The 19,802-nt window shown below is 40.9% G+C and overlaps 1 protein-coding gene across 1 annotated transcript in view; it reads right to left on the bottom strand.

The window, feature by feature from the left end:
- Positions 1-6,825: 6,825 nt before the first annotated feature.
- Dbr1 (debranching RNA lariats 1) overlaps positions 6,826-19,802 on the bottom strand; it is a 13,985-nt gene continuing 1,008 nt past the window's right edge. The window contains exons 3-8 of the mRNA XM_031344946.1: positions 17,679-17,759; positions 16,750-16,835; positions 14,514-14,738; positions 9,984-10,064; positions 9,642-9,787; positions 6,826-8,755 (exon numbers count right to left, since the gene is read on the bottom strand). Of these exons, the coding sequence (XP_031200806.1) occupies positions 8,065-8,755; positions 9,642-9,787; positions 9,984-10,064; positions 14,514-14,738; positions 16,750-16,835; positions 17,679-17,759 (1,310 nt within the window). The 3' untranslated portion in view covers positions 6,826-8,064. The remainder of the gene's footprint in view (positions 8,756-9,641; positions 9,788-9,983; positions 10,065-14,513; positions 14,739-16,749; positions 16,836-17,678; positions 17,760-19,802) is intronic.

The following is a 19,802-nucleotide window of genomic DNA, read 5'->3' as shown; positions in this document are numbered from 1 at the left end:
ATGGAAAATAACAATAAGTATGAAAGAAATTAAGGGTTATATTAAATACTCACACCCACTATCACTATACATACCAAACACACATATGAATGTCAAAAAAATTCATTCCTAACAATAAGCAAAATACCAAAATAGAGAGAAGGAAAATTTGCAATCAGTAGCTGTGTTATTCTGAGATTTCTCTGAATAATGTGGGCTAAAGTACATTGGGTATTCGTGGGGTATTCATGGAGTATTCATGGGGTATTCATGGGGTATTCATGGGGTTACTCATGGGGTACTCTACTCCTGTTATTGTCTAGGTCCTTAAAAATCAGGATTGGTAATTTGGAAGACAGAAATTCTGAGGTGATCTGAAAGAGGTTAAGTAAAACACTGTACTCCTGAATTCAAATGAGAAGTACCAGCAGGCCAGGCCTGATGACAAACACCTGCAATCTGCAGTCTAACTTCAGACAAAAAGGCAAGGGAGTCTGTGACACCTTACCTAATGGCCCAGGAACTGGCTAAGCAAAGCAAGGCACCTTGCTTTAAATGTTGTGCTAACCTCAGTTGATTTATCTTCACAGTTTACTGGTCTTCAGATAGCTTCAAATCACAGATAAGGATTTCTTTGTTTCATTACATTTCAAGACTTGGCTCACAGTATTCCCGGCTGACCTGAAACTCACTGTGAAGACCAGGCTGGCCTTGAACCTACAGAGATCTACCCGTCTGTGCCTCCTGAGTCCTGGGATTAAAGGTGAGCACCATGGCTCACCATAACAATTCTTTTAAGCTAATGGGCTAGTTTTTGAGTTGTGCAGGGAAACAAATAGCTACCTTAAACACTAGGAAAAAATATTAATCTCCAAGATAAAATTATACCATTACTGGATATAAAAGTAATATTGAAGCTGGGCAGTGGTGGTGCATGCCTTTAATCCCAGAACTTGGGAGGCAGAGGCAGGCAGATTTCTGAGTTCGAGGCTAGCCTGGTCTACAGACTGAGTTCCAGGACAGCCAGGGCTATACAGAGAAACCCTGTCTCAAAAAAACAAAACAAAACAAAACAAAAACAAAACAAAAAACCAAACAAACAAAAAAAAAGAGAATATAACTACTTTGCAACTCCCAATAAACCAATGGATCTGAACAATGAAAAATCAACAGCTGTTGTCCAGGCACGCACGCACACACACACACACACAACACACACACACATACACACACACATAACACACATACACACACACATACCACATATACACACATACACACACACACACAACACACATCAGAAACTAGATACTTTTTGCCTCCTGGTAAAGGAACACAGGAATACTATTGGTTATTCACCTTTCACCTAAGGAAACCTTGGATCGCAAAGGCAGTCTATAGGAAATATAGAAGATAAAATCCTTCTAGAATCTTTATCTGGAAAAAAAATGCTTTTTTTTTTTTTTTTTTTTTACAGAAACAAAACAAATCTACAGTAGCCAGAGGGGAATCCTGAAGGTTGAAAGATATTTTAGAGACATGACAGTATTTCAATGAGCAAGACTATTCTATCCAGGCTTGCACAAGGGAGAGAAATTACAAAGAAGCACAAGGGAGTGGTTGTTCTTCAGGAGAGGATGAAGGGTCCTATGGGAGGAGGGAAGGGTTGAGATGAGAAGGTAGCGCTTGGAAGGACTGTTGGAATGACTGCTAACTCCCAGACATCCAGGGTGGCCTGACTGTAATTACAGGGGTGTTCATATTACAATAGTTCATTAAACCAGGTATTCTCGCCAGCCCCTACAATTTTCTTTTATAAAACCGCCTATGGGCTGAAGAGAGATGGCTCAGTGGTTAAGAGCACTGACTGCTCTTCCAGAGGTCCTGATTTCAATTCCCAGCAACCACATGGTGGCTCACAACCATCTGCAGTGGGACTCAATGCTCTCTTCTGGTGTGTCTGAAGACAGAGACAGTGTGCTCACATACATGAAATAAATAAATTTTAAAAATACACTGATAAATATGTAAGTAAACATATTTTTAAAAAAAGACTACCCAAAGCCCCAGTAATTCAGTAATTACAGCAGATTCCTTACAAGTGAGAGAGAAGTCACACAAAGGAAAACCTATCAAAATATCGATAGCACTTCGGTATTTGGCTCTTTTTCAGTTTCCTGTGCTCTGTAAAGAATGTCTTTGTGTTGTTTTTAAAAAACAATAGATTTAATTTTAGTGAGCTATTCCAACACCCTCTCAATTAAAAATGTAAGAGATGATCAAAAAGCAAAATTATAAATTTCTTATTATATGAAAATTCTGGCAAATCAATAGGAAATTAAAGTTTAACCTAGTAGGAAATCAGGGAAAAGCTATCAATAGGCATTACGACATTTAAAAACAAAACAAACCAAAAATAAAACCCCAATAGTTTCAAGTATATTAAGGCAATCAGGGTCACAGGCGAGCTCATTAAAGGTTGTCCTGATTAAAGGCTGGAAAGATGGCTCTCTCCTTAAGAGCACATGCTGCCTGCCTACTTTAACAGGCTTTTCTGAGAGGAAAACAAATGACTAAGAGATACGTAGATCCGGGTCCACACCATTATCAGGGCACTCTTGCTACAATAGCTATTATAAAAAAAGATATTCACAAAATGCCAGGTCTAGTGGTTTATGCCTGCAATCGCAACACTCCAGAGACTGAGACAGGAGAATTGCCATGAGTTCAAGGCCAGTTTGGGAAACAAAATGAGATCCTATTTAAAAAACAAAAAACAAAAAACAAACAAACAAAAAACAAAGATAATGAACGTTGGTAATGATGGGGAAAACAGACCCTCTTTCTGTTGACTGGGATGTAAATCAATACATTCATTGTGGAAAGCAGTATGGATATTCTTCAAGATGTTAAAAATAGAAACAGAAGAAGAAAACAGGAGGAAGAAGAGAAGGAAGAAGAAGAGAGGATGGGAATGGATAAGAGAAAGCTCCTGGGTGGAATGGCACTCCTGCTTCACCAGGCGCTGCCCAGGTCAGGGACAATCAGGACTGAACCTGTGCAGCAGGCAGACACTGGCCCTTTATCTCTTTATCCCTTTAAATCTCCAAGATCTTGGTGTCTGCTGCTAATTTGCTAAGAAAGCCTGTGTGGATACCAACAGTGTAAGCTACATCCGTGACAAAGACCCTGAACAGTTTTAGTACCGCAGTTATTGCTATAAACTTTAGTGGTTCTGGCTAGTGTGTACCATCATCCCAACGTCCCAAGGACACATGAGATTGCCTAAGGGGAAGCCCATACTTACTCTGCATTGCCATGTTGCTTCGGGGTTTTACTAAACTATTTACTACCTCTTTTTAAGGAAGTGAAGATCTCCAACTCCTTCCCCACCTTACCGTACTGCTCGAACAGCAGCTCTTGGCTACCTCTTCAGCGTAGCTCTGCAGTCCCTTATAGAGACAAAGCCCTCTGAAGTACCACCTGATGGAACGGCCACCAAAGCCCATGGAGCGGAGTCACTGAAGAGGAAGGGCTCTCTGCCAGACCTTTCAGGGGCTTGGGTCATTCCAGCTGCCACGAGAGGCAAGAGGCGTGCCTGTTGCTGAAAACTATCAACGACTGGGATTCGCAGAACTCTCAGCACAGCACCCCTCCCAGTTAGAGCAATCCCTGCCAATTCAAACCAGAGAACTCGACAAACACTCAGGGTAGGGGACTCTTGTAAGAAAAGCATTAAGTGCTGGGCAGTGGTGGCACACGCCTTTAATCCCAGCACTTGGGAGGCAGAGGCAGGCAGATTTCTGAGTTCGAGGCCAGCCTGGTCTACAAAGTGAGTCCAGGACAGCCAGAGCTACACAGAGAAACCCTGTCTGGGAAAAACCAAAAAAAAAAAAAAAAAAAAAAAAAAAATCTCAAAACATGCCTTTAATCGCAGCACTTGGGAGTCAGGGGCAGGCAGATTTCTGAGTTTGAGGCCAGTCTGGTCTACAGAGTGAGTTCCAGGACAGCCAGGGCTGCGCAGAGAAACCCTGTCTTGAAAATACAAAAAAACAAAAAACAAACAAACAAACAAACAAAAAAAAAACTCAAAACAAAGTTATCAGTGCATAGGCAGGAACTCTCTGAACAAGGAAATTCTTCCACTCTCTCCTGTTAGGTTCATAGGAAACTCCAAATCCCCAAACTCCAAAAGGCAATCCAAATATCCAAAACCTGGAGCTCAACTCAGAATACAGCAGGATTTCTGGTGGTTAGATAAAAGTCAGCATTTCTTAGGAACTTGTAAAACTGGTGTCTATATGCCCAAAGGAGTCATTTCCCTTCTCTCTGGCAGAAAGGACATATGGCTACCTGTGGCATCTATCAGCATATCAGAGCACATGCAGGCCTCCAGTCTCCCTCAGTATCACAGGCATCTGCTGCACATTTCAAAGTCCATGCTAGCATCCCAGCTCTTCCCACACTGTCCAGCTACACTAAATCCCTCCGGCTCCCAGGCTTCCCTCTCCCCAGCTACTCTCTTTATAAACCTGCCTTTCTCGATGGTTCTCTGTAAGCTCTGGCTCCTGATAGCTTCAGCATGTTTTCTCTCTCCTCTGTGATACTCCCGTCTCTTGCAGATAGCCCTAACCTTGTTCTGTCTGATGGTCAATCTATTTTTTTTTTCTTCCATCTGGACTCTTTCAAATGCCTCTGGCTGTTCTCTCTAACTGTATCTCTTCCTCTCTCAGTCTCTCTCTGTCTCTGTACCTCTGTGTGTCTCTGTCTCTCTCTGTCTCTCTCTCTCTGTTTCTCTCCGACTCTCTCTTTCTCTCTCTCACTCACAATAAAAACCTTCCTCTTAACCATACCAGGGAGCAGTCATGTCATCAGTTTATACATCTCCCAAGATGAGATTCTATGAGCCTAGCTACAGGAAGAGAGTGTGTGCAGGCTTGGTGATGGTAGTTCCGGACCTTCTGTGAGCTAAGGCCTAAGCATGACAACTGGTAGCCATGAGCCTCCTCTGCCCTGTCTATGCCCACAGGTGATTGGTGTTCCCAGTCATCCTGAGCACAATCTGAAGTCACTGTGTGTCCTTGTCCCCTGTAACCAGATGGAGAAATAAGGAAGCACTGGTCCCGCCTAGGCAAGGCAGCCTCAGTCTGGCATTTGTTGGTTTTAAACTCACCACTTAGAAGGAATCAGTCTGGCTCTCATTTGGTACTTCCTCTTTGAGTTTGAATAAGTCACTGTTTAAGCATTTGTTGGTTTTAAACTCACCACTTAGAAGGAATCCTTTGGTTATCTGTGGTTCTCATGTTCCCATCTCCCAGCCCCCTTTCAGAGCTGAGGACAGAACTCAGAGCCCTTACCCTTGCTAGGCAAGTGCTCTACCACTGAGATAAACCCCCAATCCCGGTAGTACACTTTAACATGAGCTAATGCGTAACTATTTCAGAGAGCACATGTGCTTCAAAGTAACCATGTTTTATATATATTGTAGCGTCCACCCCCCACCCCCAGCAGGAACTAGGCGCAACACAGTTGGCTTCTTCTCAGCAGCTGTATTGCAGGAGCACTTGTCTCTTCTTCTCTGGGGGCTTTGATAAATGCTTACATTCCCACAGCAACTTAGATGGTAGGTTTTAATCCAATTCTATTCATCAATGGAAATCATTAGATCTTAGATCTAGTATCTCCATCGTATGAATAATCTTCATAGTATTGAACCATCTCTACTGTTTGTCTCATGCCACATCACCTTTAAATGTACTGTATGGCTGGGCAGTGGTGGCGCAAGCCTTTAACCCCAGCTCTTGGGAGGCAGAGGCAGGCAGATTTCTGAGTTCAAGGCCAGCCTGGTCTACAGAGTGAGTTCCAGGACAGCCAGGGCTACACAGAGAAACCCTGTCTTGAAAATCCAAAAAAAAAAAAAAAAAATGTACTGTATGTTTTAAAATTTTTATTATGTATATACCCATGCATTCATTTGTTTGCATGTATGTCTGTGTGCTATGTGTGCAAGTGATTCCCAAGGGGACCAGAAGAGGGGGTCAGATCCCCTAGAACTGGAATTAAGACAGTTGTGAGCCACCATGTGGAAGCTAAGAATGGAACCTGGGTCTTCTGTTTGAATTTGGCTGAGCCATATCTCCAGCCCCAAGGCTTGTTAATATTTTGTGAGATTGACATTTATATCTATTTTAGATTTGGCATCAGTGTTACATTTGCTTCACAAGAAGAAGCTATACTTTTCTATATTGGAACATCACATGAGAGATTATCTGGCTTTAAAAGCTAGGTAGCTTCCTCCTGAAACTATGCTACAGGACATGGACTCATTACAGAAAGAAATCTGCACGTACACATCATAAACAGCTCACCAGGCACATACTCCTGATGGTTTGCTCGTTCTGAGTTAAGCCCCAAACCCAGGTGGCACTCGGAGGAACGCAGGATACCACCTGCAGACACTAACCACTCAAGCATCCTTGGGAGTGTCCAAACATAGGTGTTCCAAGAAACACTAACAAGGGAGCAGTGCAGACATTAAGGAGACATAGACACCATAGATATCAGGGGTGGGATGACCACCTGACCACAGGAGAGAGGCTAAGTCCTGGAATATCTGCTCCCCCTGTATGTATGTAGCCTATTGGCTGAAGGTGAGATACAGTATGCTTTATTCCTCTTAGGATATGAACCCACTGTGGTCTCAGATTGCCCACCACCTGGCTAGAACATAATTAAACGATCCAACTTGTCTCTGCCCATTGCCTTTGTGAAAACAGGCAGCACAAGCTGTCATTCGGGTTACAAAACCACCAACCAGGTACTTTATGGGAATCATTTTCTGGTAAGTTTCTTTTGTAGAAATGTATTTGATCAACCACAATTGACATCAATAAATTCTGTTTCTAAGAAATTCCAACCATACATACATTGTACCAAGCAATCATACATATATTCTACCAAGCTTTTACAGTTGTTGTAAGAATAACATTTCTTGTATCTATTTACATACTTTTTTTTTTTTTTTTTTTGAGATAGTCTCTCTACATAGCCCTGGCTGACCTAGAATCCACTTTGTAGAACAGGTTCACCTTAGAGGTCCTCCTGCCTGTTATCCTGAGTGTTAGGATTAAGGGTCTGGCCCACCAAGCACGGCTTGTTATTTGCATACTTTCTTGGGTAAACTAGAGTATTATTTGTTTTTTAGAATTAATATCTATTAATTCTAGCATTTGTTTTATACTTTCTGCTGTATTATTTTCAGGGGAGTTCAATACCCCAAATTACCTCAGGCATACCAGTGTTCTTTTCCTTGTTAAAAAGACTTTTCTGGGGAAAACCACAATCTGGAGTTGTGGAATTCAAAAGAGTAGAAAGAAATCCAGTTGCAGATACCTATGTACATAAGTAAATAATCTTTTAAAGTGAGGGAAACAAAAGCCTCAAAGCTGCCAAGCTTTCTGAAGTCAAATGCCGACAAGATGGATGCTAGCTAGCCACTTCAGGACTTCCCTAAACGAGTGGCTGGATCTGGACTGCTGTGGGATGATGCGAACAGATCCTGAGACCCATGATTCCTCTTCCAAAGTCCAGGGCAATCTCCCCAGGCAGCCCAGGTACTGTAACTCCAGACAAGAGGTGTTCCAGATCTCTGAAAATATTTCACTACCTACGATCTATCTATCATGCAGCAGGATAGATAGCATTTATACAAATTTACATAAAAAATTCAGCTAAAATGTAGTATACAAGAATCAATAGGATAATTTCAGCAATTAAGTAACATTCAATGTATTTGCAAAATCTTCATAGTCCCATCTTAGAGAACAGTGTTTCTCAAAATTCATGTGTTGTAAGTGCTGAAAACTATGGAAGTGAAAGTCTTAAAAATGGTCATCAATCAAATTTCATATGAAATTTTAATAAGTCTATATCTGAATCATATAAACATATACCCAAATACAGAGCTTATAGCCAAAATTCCATCATTTCATTATTACAAAGCTCAGTCATAAATCAGAAATTCGGCCCTAAAAATAGGGTCTTGAAATCACACGCCTATATTTATCACAAGTCATGGCCTTGGTCTTATTCATCGTTAGCATCCTCATCATCCACTGCAGCATAGATGGCTTGGTTCCTCCTCTTTATTTTCTTTCTTTGTTCAGGTTCGTGTTCATTGCTCAGCCTCTTCAGAGGAAACTCGGCTAAGTCTTTTTCATCCCCAGACTCTACAGTTTTACAAGATTTCCCCTCTCCACTTGTTGGAGAATGGGATGCATCGTCAGAAGACACAAACATGGAACTTGGTAAGTTCCTGACATCAGAAAAGCTTGTAGAGAGGTCATATGCCTGATCAGAAGGTTCCACAGAAGGTGTATTCATGTCACTATGAGTACTTACAGCTTCCTCTTCCTCTTCTTCATCCAACATTATTTCATCTGGATTAATAGAGGACAGGGCAGACGTGTCTGTGTTGTATTCACTCTGGTCCTCTTCAGACTCATCAGTCCCCAGGTCACCCTGCTGTTCATATTCACCACACAGATGATGCTCTTCCTTGGCCTTCTGAATCATGACATTAATGTCTGTGATGCCAAGCTGGGCACAGAATTCAGTAGTCTGCGGACTGATCCTGTGAACCAGCTGCACGTGTGTCTGTGGCTTACTAGGATCATAACAAGCAGCTGTCATGCTGAAGTTACAGGGGACTTTAGGGTTATGGTTCAATTTTTCCATTACTTCTTTCATAGTTTCTTCAGTTGCACTATAATCCCACCTGTAACAATCAGAGCAATTGGTTTATACAAGTTATCACCTTCAAGTAGTAAGTAACCTAAGGATGGATTCCAGATACAAGGATTAAAAAAGAAACGTGAAAAATTCTACATAAAAGCTGGGCAATGGTGGCAGATATCTTTAATCCTAGCGCTTGGGAGGCAGAGGCAGGTGAATCTCTGAGTTTGAGGCCAGCCTGGTCTACAGAATAAGTTCCAGGACAGCCAAGGCTACACAGAGAAACCCTGTCTCAGAAAACAAAAACAAAACAATACAAAACTTCTACATAAGAGCTGCAAAGATGGCTCAGCGGTTAAGATTACATTTTTTTTAAGGCTACTTTCCCAGAGGATCTGGGTTCAATTCCCAGCATCTACATGTTAGCTCATAGCCATTTGTAATTCTAGTTCCAGGGATCTGACTCCCAATTCTGGCCTCCGCCAGTGCCAGGCAAATGTGTGACACAGACAATTCAAGCAGGGAAAACACCAATATGCATAAAATAAAGACTAAAAAGAAAAAACCCTACACGGTAAAATTATAATTAACTTAGCAAAGAGTCTTTAGAAATAAAACATAATAGTCAGTCAACTGTGGGTACAAAGTCAAGCTCTCATGGCTAGTTTGTGCCGGAGCCAGGGGGTATAAACCCCTAAACTAGGTCCAAATCAGAGACCAGAAGAACTACTACAGCTCACAGTGTGACAGGTCATCAAGCAGGCACATGCTAGGAGGCTTGCCAGATGCTCAGAACCCAAAATCACTGTCACCTTGCTCCTCCCTCCTTTCTGCAGACAAGCAAACTCCTCAGGAACCCGAAGACAACACAGATGAGAGACAGAAGTGCACAAGCAGTGCAGAAAGCAAGCTCTACAGGAGAGAAGCACCTTGTGTGCAGACCATTGTCTTCAGGCATATTCCACAGGCCCCCGGTCACGTTAATGAGGTCATCAGTGGCCCTGAGAACAGTCAGCCACTCCACATCATACTCTAAGCACTCAGGAGCACTGGGGTCATGCTCTATCTCCAACACCTAGAGGACGAAATCAGAAATTTTAGGTAATTCATTTATATTTACCAGTCTAATTCAATCAATTTAATTTTAAGCAACATCAAAGAACTCTCAGATAACATAAATTATAAATAGCACAAATAAATTTGGAAGGAACTAGTTCTTTAAAATCACTGGAAGAATAAAGCTTTTGTAAAATGACTTCTTTTGTTCTTACCTGAAGAAAGTCTCTGTGTGGCAAGCACTTGTCCAAGGCTAAAAACCTGGTTTCTTTGCCTGCTTGTTCTTTATCTGTGGCCTAGATAATACAAACCATGATTTAAGAATGTTAAAACATCACAAGTGATCCATACATTGAATAGGAAAAATAACATTTCTTTTTTGTTGTTGTTTTTTTGGAGACAGGGTTTCTTTGTGTAGCCCTGGCTGTCCTGAAACTCCCTCTGTAGACTAGGCTGGCCTCGAACTCAAACATCTGCCTCCCCTTGCCTCCCAAGTGCTGGGATTAAAGGTGTGCACCACCACCGCCCGGCAGAAATAACATTTCTTATACATGTTCTCAATTCTATGTTAAAAGAATGACTACCAAGCGAGTAAATAAGAAAGAAGAGAAAAGAAAAGGTTGGAAATGTTCAACATCCTTAGTCAGCAGCGAAATGCAAATCAAAACAACCCTGAGATTCCACCTCTTAGGGAAATGGATGGATCTGGAGAATATCATCCTGAGTGAGGTAACCCAGTCACAAAAGAACACATGGTATGCACTCTCTGATAAGTGGATATTAGCCCAGAAGATCGGAATATACAAAGCACAATCCACAAACCACAAGAAACTCAAGAAGGAAGACCAAAGTGTGGATACTTTGTTCCTTCTTAAAAGGAGGAACAAAATACCCATGGAAGTAGTTGTAGAGACCAACTATGGAGCAGAGACTGAAGGAAAGACAATCCAGAGACTGCTCCACCTGGGAATCCTTCCCATATTCAATCATCAAATCCAGACACTATTGTGGATGCCAGCAAGTGCTGGCTGACAGGTGCCTGATATAGCTGTCTCCTGAAAGGCTCTGACAGTGACCGACTAATATAGAAATAGAGGCTCACAGCCATCCATTGGACTGAGCACAGGGTCCCCAATGAAGGAGCTAGAGAAAGGACCCAAGGAGCTGAAGGGTTTGCAGCCCCTTAGGACAAACAACAATATGAACTACCTAGTACCCTCAGAGCTCCCAGGGACTAAACCACCAACCAAAGAGTACACATGGTGGGACTAATGACTCCAGTAGCATATGTAGCAGAGGATGGCCAAGTCAGTATCAATGGGAGGAGAGGCCCTTGGCCCTGTGAAGGTTCTATGCCCCAGTTTAGGGGAATGCCAGGGCCAGGAGAGGGTGGGTTGGTGAACAGGGGGAGGAGGGAGGGAACAAGGGTTTTGTTTTGTTTTTGTTTTTTTTTATTTTATTTTTTTCTTTTTTTTTTGGAGGGGAAACTGGGAAAGGAGATATCATATGACATGTAAATAAAGAAAACATCTAATATAAAAAAAAGAATAAAAAAGAAAGAAGAGAAAAGAAAAGGGGAAGACAGTCTACATATACTTGGGCAATGATGTGTAAAGCATTAACTACTGTTGGCTGCCATTTCTTCCGAAATTCAAAACAAACATTGATGATGACAATGAGGATGAGGATGTCGTCAAACACTGACATGCTTTACATGAATGACTCACACAAACAAATGAAAGAAACTAGCTGCTAAACATCTGTACTTTGATTCTTTTTACATAAATTATTCAGAAGAAACAACTCAAATCAGTGGTTGTCTACAGCTAAGGATGCAAAGTTGATTACAAACAGGCACAATAGATTCTGGGGCATGATGGACATGGTGTTTTTGAACTAGATGGTGGCACATGTCTTTAATTCCAACACTCTAGAGGCAGAGGCAGGTGGATCTCTGTGAGTTAGAGCCCAGCCTGGTCTACAGAGTGAGTTCTAGGACAGCCAGGGCTACAGAGAGAAAGAAACCTTGCCTCAAAAAAACAAAAACAAAAACAAAAAACAAAACCAAGGGGCTGGAGAGATGGCTCAGCAGTTAAAAGTACTGGCTGCTCTTCCAGAAGTCCCAAGTTCAATTGCCAGCAACCACAATGATGGCTTACAGCTATCAGTAATGGGATCCAATGCCCTCTTCTGGTGTGTCTGAGGAAATTGACAGTGTACTTACATTCATAAAATAACTAAACTGTAAAAATTTTTTAAAAAAATTTAAAAAAAAAAAACAAAATTGGACTGTGGTATTCATTTCATACAACTGTAGATGTTTACTTAAAATTACTGAATTACATATTTAGAAAGTATTAATCTTGATATATAAATTGTACCTCAATAAAACTATTTTTCTCAAAAGCGAATCAATAAAAGAAGGCAGAGGGAGATAGCCCAAGTATGAAGGTCACAACAATCAGGACAAAAGTGACTGATTGAAAACAGGAAAGGACAAGTAGGGAAAAGACAAGGATCAGTCCTGTAGTGGTGAATGACGTGTTACTAACGCGAGGCACAGAGACTGTGGGAACGTCTGGCAAAACACAGTTTTGAGAAAAGGTGACTTTTGGAGTGGGTGAAAGGGTTAACACAACACTGGCAAGTTAGAGGAGGATGATGAGCCAATAAAAAGTACGCAAGCTACCAATGATAGAGATGATGCTCCTGAGGATGACAACAGAAGATGGAGCTGAGGAAAGCAGCAAATCAGACCGCAAGAAAAGCTCAGAAGCAGCGGGGCATGGTGGCTCAAGTCTCTAATCAGAAGACAGAGGCGGCCAGATCAGGGTCCAAGGACAGCCTGGTCTATACAGTGAGAGTCTATACACTGTCTTATAAAAAAACAAAACTCAGGAGTGCCATGAGCCTTCAAGAAGTAAAACCAAGGGCTGGAGAGATGGCTCAGTGGTTAAGAGCACCAATTGCTCTTCCAAAGGTCCTGTGTTCAAATCCTAGCAACCACATGATGGCTCACAACCACCCGTAATGAGATCTGATTCCTTTTCTGGTGTGTCTGAAGACAGCTACAGTGTACTTATGTATAATAATAAATAAATCTTTGGGCCGGAGAGCCAGCTGGGTTGACCGGAACAAGCAAGGTGACTGGATCGAGCAGAGGTCCTAAAGTCAATTCCCAACAATCAGATGAAGGCTCACAACTATCTGTACAGCTACGGTGTGTACTCATATACCTAAAATAAATAAATAAATCTTAAAAAAAAAAAAAAAAGATGTAGAAAGGAGAACAGTGTCTACAGGTGAGCTCGGACATCATCAAGCAAGCATGATCACTAAGAGGCCACAGACTTAGTGAAGGATCTTGTGTAGGACCACAGCACAAAGGGCTTTGGGAGTATCTTCATACACAATCTCAGGCACATTGTTAAAGTAGGAAAGATGTTTGGGAAGTGTTACACATCACATTCCTCTCTAGAAAGTACTCATTAATGTATTAAAGACAACGAGAAATTCTATAGAAGACGTCAAGAGATTTCTGTTAACCCTGCATTTTCTAAATGGTTTCCCAAAAAGACCTTCTGGTTGTCATCCCGTATTCCCCACACTCACCAAATCCTTATTTCTCTGCTTCCAATCTTTCTAGAAGCTGCTTCATTCTCTGTGTTCTTTACTTTGGTTAAAACTTCCTGCTTTGCTAAGCAGCACCGTGTCTCTGATTTGCCATCACTCCAATCCAAAAAAACCTGCCAACTAATCTTTCTAGAACCACCACCTGGTTCCAGTCCCCAACTTTCCCATCACTTTCTAGAGTTTTAAACCACAACACTTGCTTTCTCCAGAAGTATCCCATAGGGAAATCATCTAGAAAATACAGGGTCAGCAGCTGGAGATTTCTGCTTCTGGAGACCTTCCCAGAGGTCTAATGGCCCAATGGGCACTGTCTTTGTGGATGTGACACACAGTACTTTCCAAAGCTACTGGACCGAACCCTTCTCTGCATTGGAGGTATAATGCTCCTGAAACAGTTTTATTTGGAAATATCTCTAAGCCCTCCTCCTTTTAAATTTATGTATTTTTTTTTTTAAATGTAGGAATACTGTCTGCATATACAGCTACATGCCAGAAGAGGGCATCAAATCCTTTAAAGATGGTCGTAAGCCACCATGTGGTTGCTGGTAATTGAATTGAGGACCTCTGGAAGAACAGTCAGTGTTCTTAACTGCAGAGCCATCCCTCCAGCCCTCTAAGGCCCTTTCAAATATGGACTTACTCTAGAAGGAGTAAGTGCCCAAGCTCTGCCCAGAAGCAGTTCTGCTTCTATTCCAGCTGTATCTGTCTCTACACCTCAGGGACAGGAGCTAGTACCCGGCATGCACTGCGCTCTGGGACCTTTAAGTCTTCAAACATGTTGGTCCCTCTGTTAAAATATTCATAGACTCAATTTCCTCCTGGCACTTTAGATTCAGCTCAGCCATGTAGTTCTTTGGAAACTTTCCCTCTCCAAAACTAGACTAAGCCAGCCTACCACCCTCTGAACCAGGTACCTTCAAACAGCTCAGCTGTTGTCTCCCACACCCACCCTGCTTGTAATTGTTTGCTCAGTTCTTCCCACACTGAATCCTGAGTGAGTAACTCCTAAGAGGTGACCTGCGTTCTCTCTGGTTTTACCTCTGTACCCACAGTTCCTAGGTCATGGCTGTCCGGTTAGCATTTATTCAGGCTAAGGGTGTTTTCTGTCCTACCTGATGCTGCATCAGGGCTGCAAACTTCACGTGAAGGTGTGCGGAGAACCAGTATGCAGGCTGTAGGTGCTCGAGCAGCTCCAAGGCAGCTGGGCTCCCTAGGGTGCTGTTTTCCACTTCTTGGCGGAAGAAAGATTTGCTCTTAAGAAGCTGCTTCTTATTTCCATAATGATATATATTTCTCGGCCAATCATGAGATAAAAATATATGTATAGGCTGCTTTAACTTTAAGAACAGAAAAACAGAAAGAAGATTCTTAGAAAGAGAGTAACCCAAAGCGCCTACTCCCAGCTATGCACCTTCTTGTTGACGATGATCCTGCTGTCTGTGTTAATTCATCCTAAGGACACTCCTTATTCACCTAGACAAGGAGAAGCAGCCTGTTCTGTGCCTCAGAAATAATCCTATTTTCTGCAGCAAAGGCAGGGCAGCAGAGACATCTTTATTAGTCTGCCAATCAGTTGAGGCCTACCGTGAAAGATTCCTAAAATGTAAAATAGCCACAGTTTCTTTTCCCTGGTAATTATAAATTTGAAGATCTAGAGAAAACAGATTTATAAGATTTCCAACACAATTAACACAGTAAATCCAAAGTCATAACAGGAAAAAACTGGGAGATGGGAGTGTAGCTCAGAGGCAGAGTGATTGCATGGTCAGCCATGGGTGTGGACTCCTAGACCACCATCTCTTTCCCTAAAGTATTCACATAGTACCAATTAAACACTTTCCCTTTGCTACATAAAAGAATACCTAAAGGTCCCTATAGGGAAAACACAAAATGTACTCCTCCCTTTACTTACTCATCAGCACTATCCGGTAATGTGAGACAAGGACTTGGGAAACTAAACTGAAACAGTAACCACTTAAGATAGTACATAATGGAGCTCAGGTACAGCAGTCACTGAGTGGAGGATAATAAGAATTCAAGGGTGATAGGTCTAAACTAGAGTAATGCTGTTGGAAAGGAGTATCCAGTTGGGTCTTAGGGAATACGTAGGATTTAGATTGGTGAACAAAGGTATCCAAAAGAACAGTACAAATGGACCATAAGAAAGGCCTGTGAGCACCCCATGCCCTGCAGCTCTGGGAGAGTGCAAGGGCTCGAGGACTAAGGTCCTGCTAGAGACTATCAGGGAGGTCGTGGCAGGCTCCTTGTCTGGCTACATCTTGACTTGGCATTCTTGTTTTTTGTTTTTACTTTATGTGCATTTGTGTTTTACCTAAGTATGTCTCTACGAGGTGTCAGATCCATGGAACTGGAGTTATAGGCAGTTGTGAGCAGCCATGTGGGTGCTGGGAATTAAACCCAAGTCCTCTGGAAGAACAGCCAGTGATCTTAACCACTAAGCTATTCTTAAAGAAGGAAAACAGAGTGAGAGCTACCTTACCCGACTTGAACAAGATTTCATGAAATACCATGTATGAAAACTGGTCAGCTCAGTGTCAGGCCTAGTGTGGGGGTCTCAAAAACGTAGCTTCACCTATTTGTCAGTTAAGTCAGCATTTTGATAACCGTTTTATAATTTGTCATATCCTGTATCATCTTCCCAATAGTTGATTTAAGTTTAATACTATTATTTAGTTAGTTTTACCTAATACTGAAATTTGGTAATATAAAATTTTGTTTTCTCTTTTTTCCTCCTGACATTAGGTTCTACTTTGTAGCCCAAGATAACCTCAAATTCATAATCTTCTTGCCTCAGCCTGATAAGTGATGGGATGAGAGGTGTGTACCACCACACTTGGCTAAAATATTTACTGAAAATATCACTTTATGGGCTAGAGACATAGCTCAGCAGTTAAGAGCACTGACTGCTCTTCCAGAGGTCCTGAGTTCAATTCCCAGCAACCACATGGTGGCTCACAACCATCTGTAATAGGATCCAATGACTTCTTCTGATGTGTCTGAAGAGAGCAACAGTGTACTCACATATATAAAATAAATAAATCTTTTAAAAATATCATTTTATTTCAGCATATACTCTTTATCCTTAACCTGAGTATAATATGTGCAACCACAAATTAAATTACAACTGCTTGTTACAATAAAGTCTTAACCATTAAAAATTAAAATCTGTTCAACTGTGAATCTCCTAAGAACTATACAAACTGAATTTTAGAAACACTAAAGTGGTAGTATCAAATATTGCAAGCCAATATAATCAAATACATTTTACAAATTTAAATTTACAAAATTAAATTTATTTCAAATCACTGTTATATACTTTTCACATACCTGTTTTAATTTGTAGACCTCTATATTCCTCACATGATATATACTCCTTATGGTAGATGAATTATAAGGGGGATACTCAAAATGACCTTTGAAGTGAAGAGAAATACTCTATTACCATTGTCTTTCCAAATGAGGTTCCAAATTCACATTCACATGGACCATGTAACAAAGAGTCCATGTTTGGAGTCCATGCCAACAGTTTAGCACCATGGAGAGCAGAGGGAATAGGATGAGGAAGTAGACTTTCAATTAACAGTTACATCAAATAGATAAGTTTTAGTTGTCAATTTAACTCATGAAATTTGTGAAATCTATATGAACGTAAGCCACTGCTCTAACCAAAAATCGCTTAAGATACGGTAGAATGAAAGGTAACAGCAGTGTGTCTAAGCAATGAAATACTATCTACAAGTGAGCAGATTACAGATAAGTAATGACCAGGATTTCAAAAAACATGTTAAAGCAGCAAGTAAGCTATAGAAAGATGCAAGCAATGAGATACATTTATACAAAGTGTAAAACACACTGTTCAACACATTGAATCCTGTATATTCAGCAGTGACATGAAATAATCAAGTGAATGATAAACATCAAACTGGAAACAGCATTCCCTGGCTAACAGAGGGGGATGAAGAGGAATAAGACAGACAAGTCAATGAACTTTGACTATACCTATACTGTTGCATTTCTTAAAAATCAAAATTAAAATGGCAAATCCTCAAAAATACTAATAAAGCTAGATCATGGACACATAGACATGCTATATAGCATCTACATTTTCCTGTCCATAAAATACTTATAATAAAAAAATTAAGAATAATATCATTTACAGAAGAAATCTGATAAATAAGTCAAACTACAAATTTTGGTTATTTTACTAGAGGGCATGCGAGCTCTAAAATATAAAAGTAATTCTGTCAGAACAATACCTTTTCTATAGTCATGAGATTTAAATATGCCAGAGATGCCACCAATCCTTACTCCTCGGTATTTGACAACACCAGCCAAGCCTGAAAAATTATGCAATTTAGTAAAATGGTATAGGCAAAAGGAATCTACTAAGAGAATAACCCTTTTAGAAGCCTGAAATTCTATGTAGTCCTCAGATCATTTGAAAGTATTTGCCATAATAAGGTCACTCTTCATACATTGTTATATGCTGATGATCCACAAGGCAGAGAAGGCCTGGAGCCAGTCAGACAAGAAACCAACAGCACACAGTAGTTCCTAACAGTGCATGGTGGTACCTAACAGCACACTGTGGTACCTAGCTGAACATGCACCTATGTGGGAGGAATTGAAGAGGAATGAAAATGTCCTGTAATGGACTTACACAGTGGGAATCAAGTCAACAGGCGTAGTAATGTCCAAAGAACCTGCAGTTTCTACATTTTTGACTCAACTGACAATTCTACCTTTTCTTTTTATTTGTTTGAAACAGGTCTTATGATGTAGATATGAGTGACCTGGAATCACTACATAGACCTGGCTGGCCTCAAACTCCTAGAGATCAGCTTGCTTCTGTCTCCAGAGTATTGGAATTAAAAACATGCTTAGCCCAAATTCATCTCTTCATAATACTGAGATTGTTGAAAGATGGCAAATCAGTAATAACACAGAGAAACAAAATTCCCAAAATTAAGATTTTACCACTAGAAAAACCTGAAAAGCATTCTAGAAACAATCATTTAAATAAAGAGATAAAATGGGGCTGGCGAGATGGCTCAGCGGGTAAGAGCACTGACTGCACTTCCGAAGGTCCTGAGTTCGGATCCCAGGAACCACATGGTGGCTCAAAACCACCCGTAATGAGATTGGACGCTCTCTTCTGATGTGTCTGAAGACAGCCACAGTAAATTACTCCGGAGCGAGTGGGGCCAGCAGAGGTCCTGAGATCAACAGCAGTCACACACATGATAGCTCACAGCCATCTGTACAGCTACAGTATACTCATATACATAAAATAAATAAAATCTTTAAAAAAAATTAAAAAAAAAAGAGATAAAAGGCCCACAAACTTTAAAAGATGAAAAATGTGGAAACTAAAAGGGACATTTCAAGTGATATCATAATAAATCCAATCAGCTAAATCCAGAGTGGAGGAAATGCTACAAGGCAACCAATCTCATTGCCTACAACAAATAAACTATATAGGAAAAAGAAAAAAGGAAGAAAAGAAACAAAGGAAGGACAAGGAGTCTAAGAGGCAGAGTCCTGAACATCAAATATTTGGATCCTACCTGAGCAAGTCATTTGTAGATCTGATAACTGAGACATGCAGAGAAATGAATACAGACAAGGCACGAGAGAAGGACTAACTCACTTTAGTTAGGTATAAAATGGCACCAGAACTATGTGTATCTAAAAGAACTATCACTCAAAAGTCATATACTTAGTGGCTGGAGAGATGGCTCAGTAGTTAAGAGCATTGGATGTTTTTCCAGAGGTCCTGAGTTCAATTCCCACCACATGGTAATCTGGTGCTCTGCAGGCATACATGCAGACAGAACACTGCATACATGATAAATAAATAAGTCTTGGGGTGGGAGGGAGTCATGTACTTAAAAATATACAAATGAAATAACCCAGTGGTTAGGATTTGCTGTAAGACATCCTAGTTGCCAGACAGTGGGGGCACACGCCTTTAGTCCCAGCACTTGGGAGGCAGAGGCAGGAGGATTTCTGAATTCGAGGCCAGCCTGGTCTACAGAGTGAGTTCAGGACAGCCAGGGCTACACAGACAAACCCTGTCTCAAAAAAACCAAAAGACATCCCAGTCATCTCCCACAGGAAAAGTTTAAACAATACTGGATATTTAATATGGGAGAACAAAGTAATAGGTGTTGAAGTTAACAAGTAGAAATAAAAAAAAAAAACTTGTCATATTTAGCTATTATTTAAACCATTAGAAGGAAAATGGATGCATGTTCATGACTGGCCATTTAATAATTAACTATTTTAACTCAATTCTCTTGATTATCTAAGTTAATGGCATTCACCACATGTTCTTCTAGAAGCTGCCCAGCTGGTACAGATTCTGACAAGACCAAAAA

Source organism: Mastomys coucha, unplaced genomic scaffold, assembly GCF_008632895.1.
Source record: "Mastomys coucha isolate ucsf_1 unplaced genomic scaffold, UCSF_Mcou_1 pScaffold23, whole genome shotgun sequence".
NCBI classification, from domain to species: domain Eukaryota; kingdom Metazoa; phylum Chordata; class Mammalia; order Rodentia; family Muridae; genus Mastomys; species Mastomys coucha.
The sequence above is the reverse complement of the archived record's forward strand: the minus strand, read 5'-3'. Positions and strand labels throughout refer to the sequence as shown.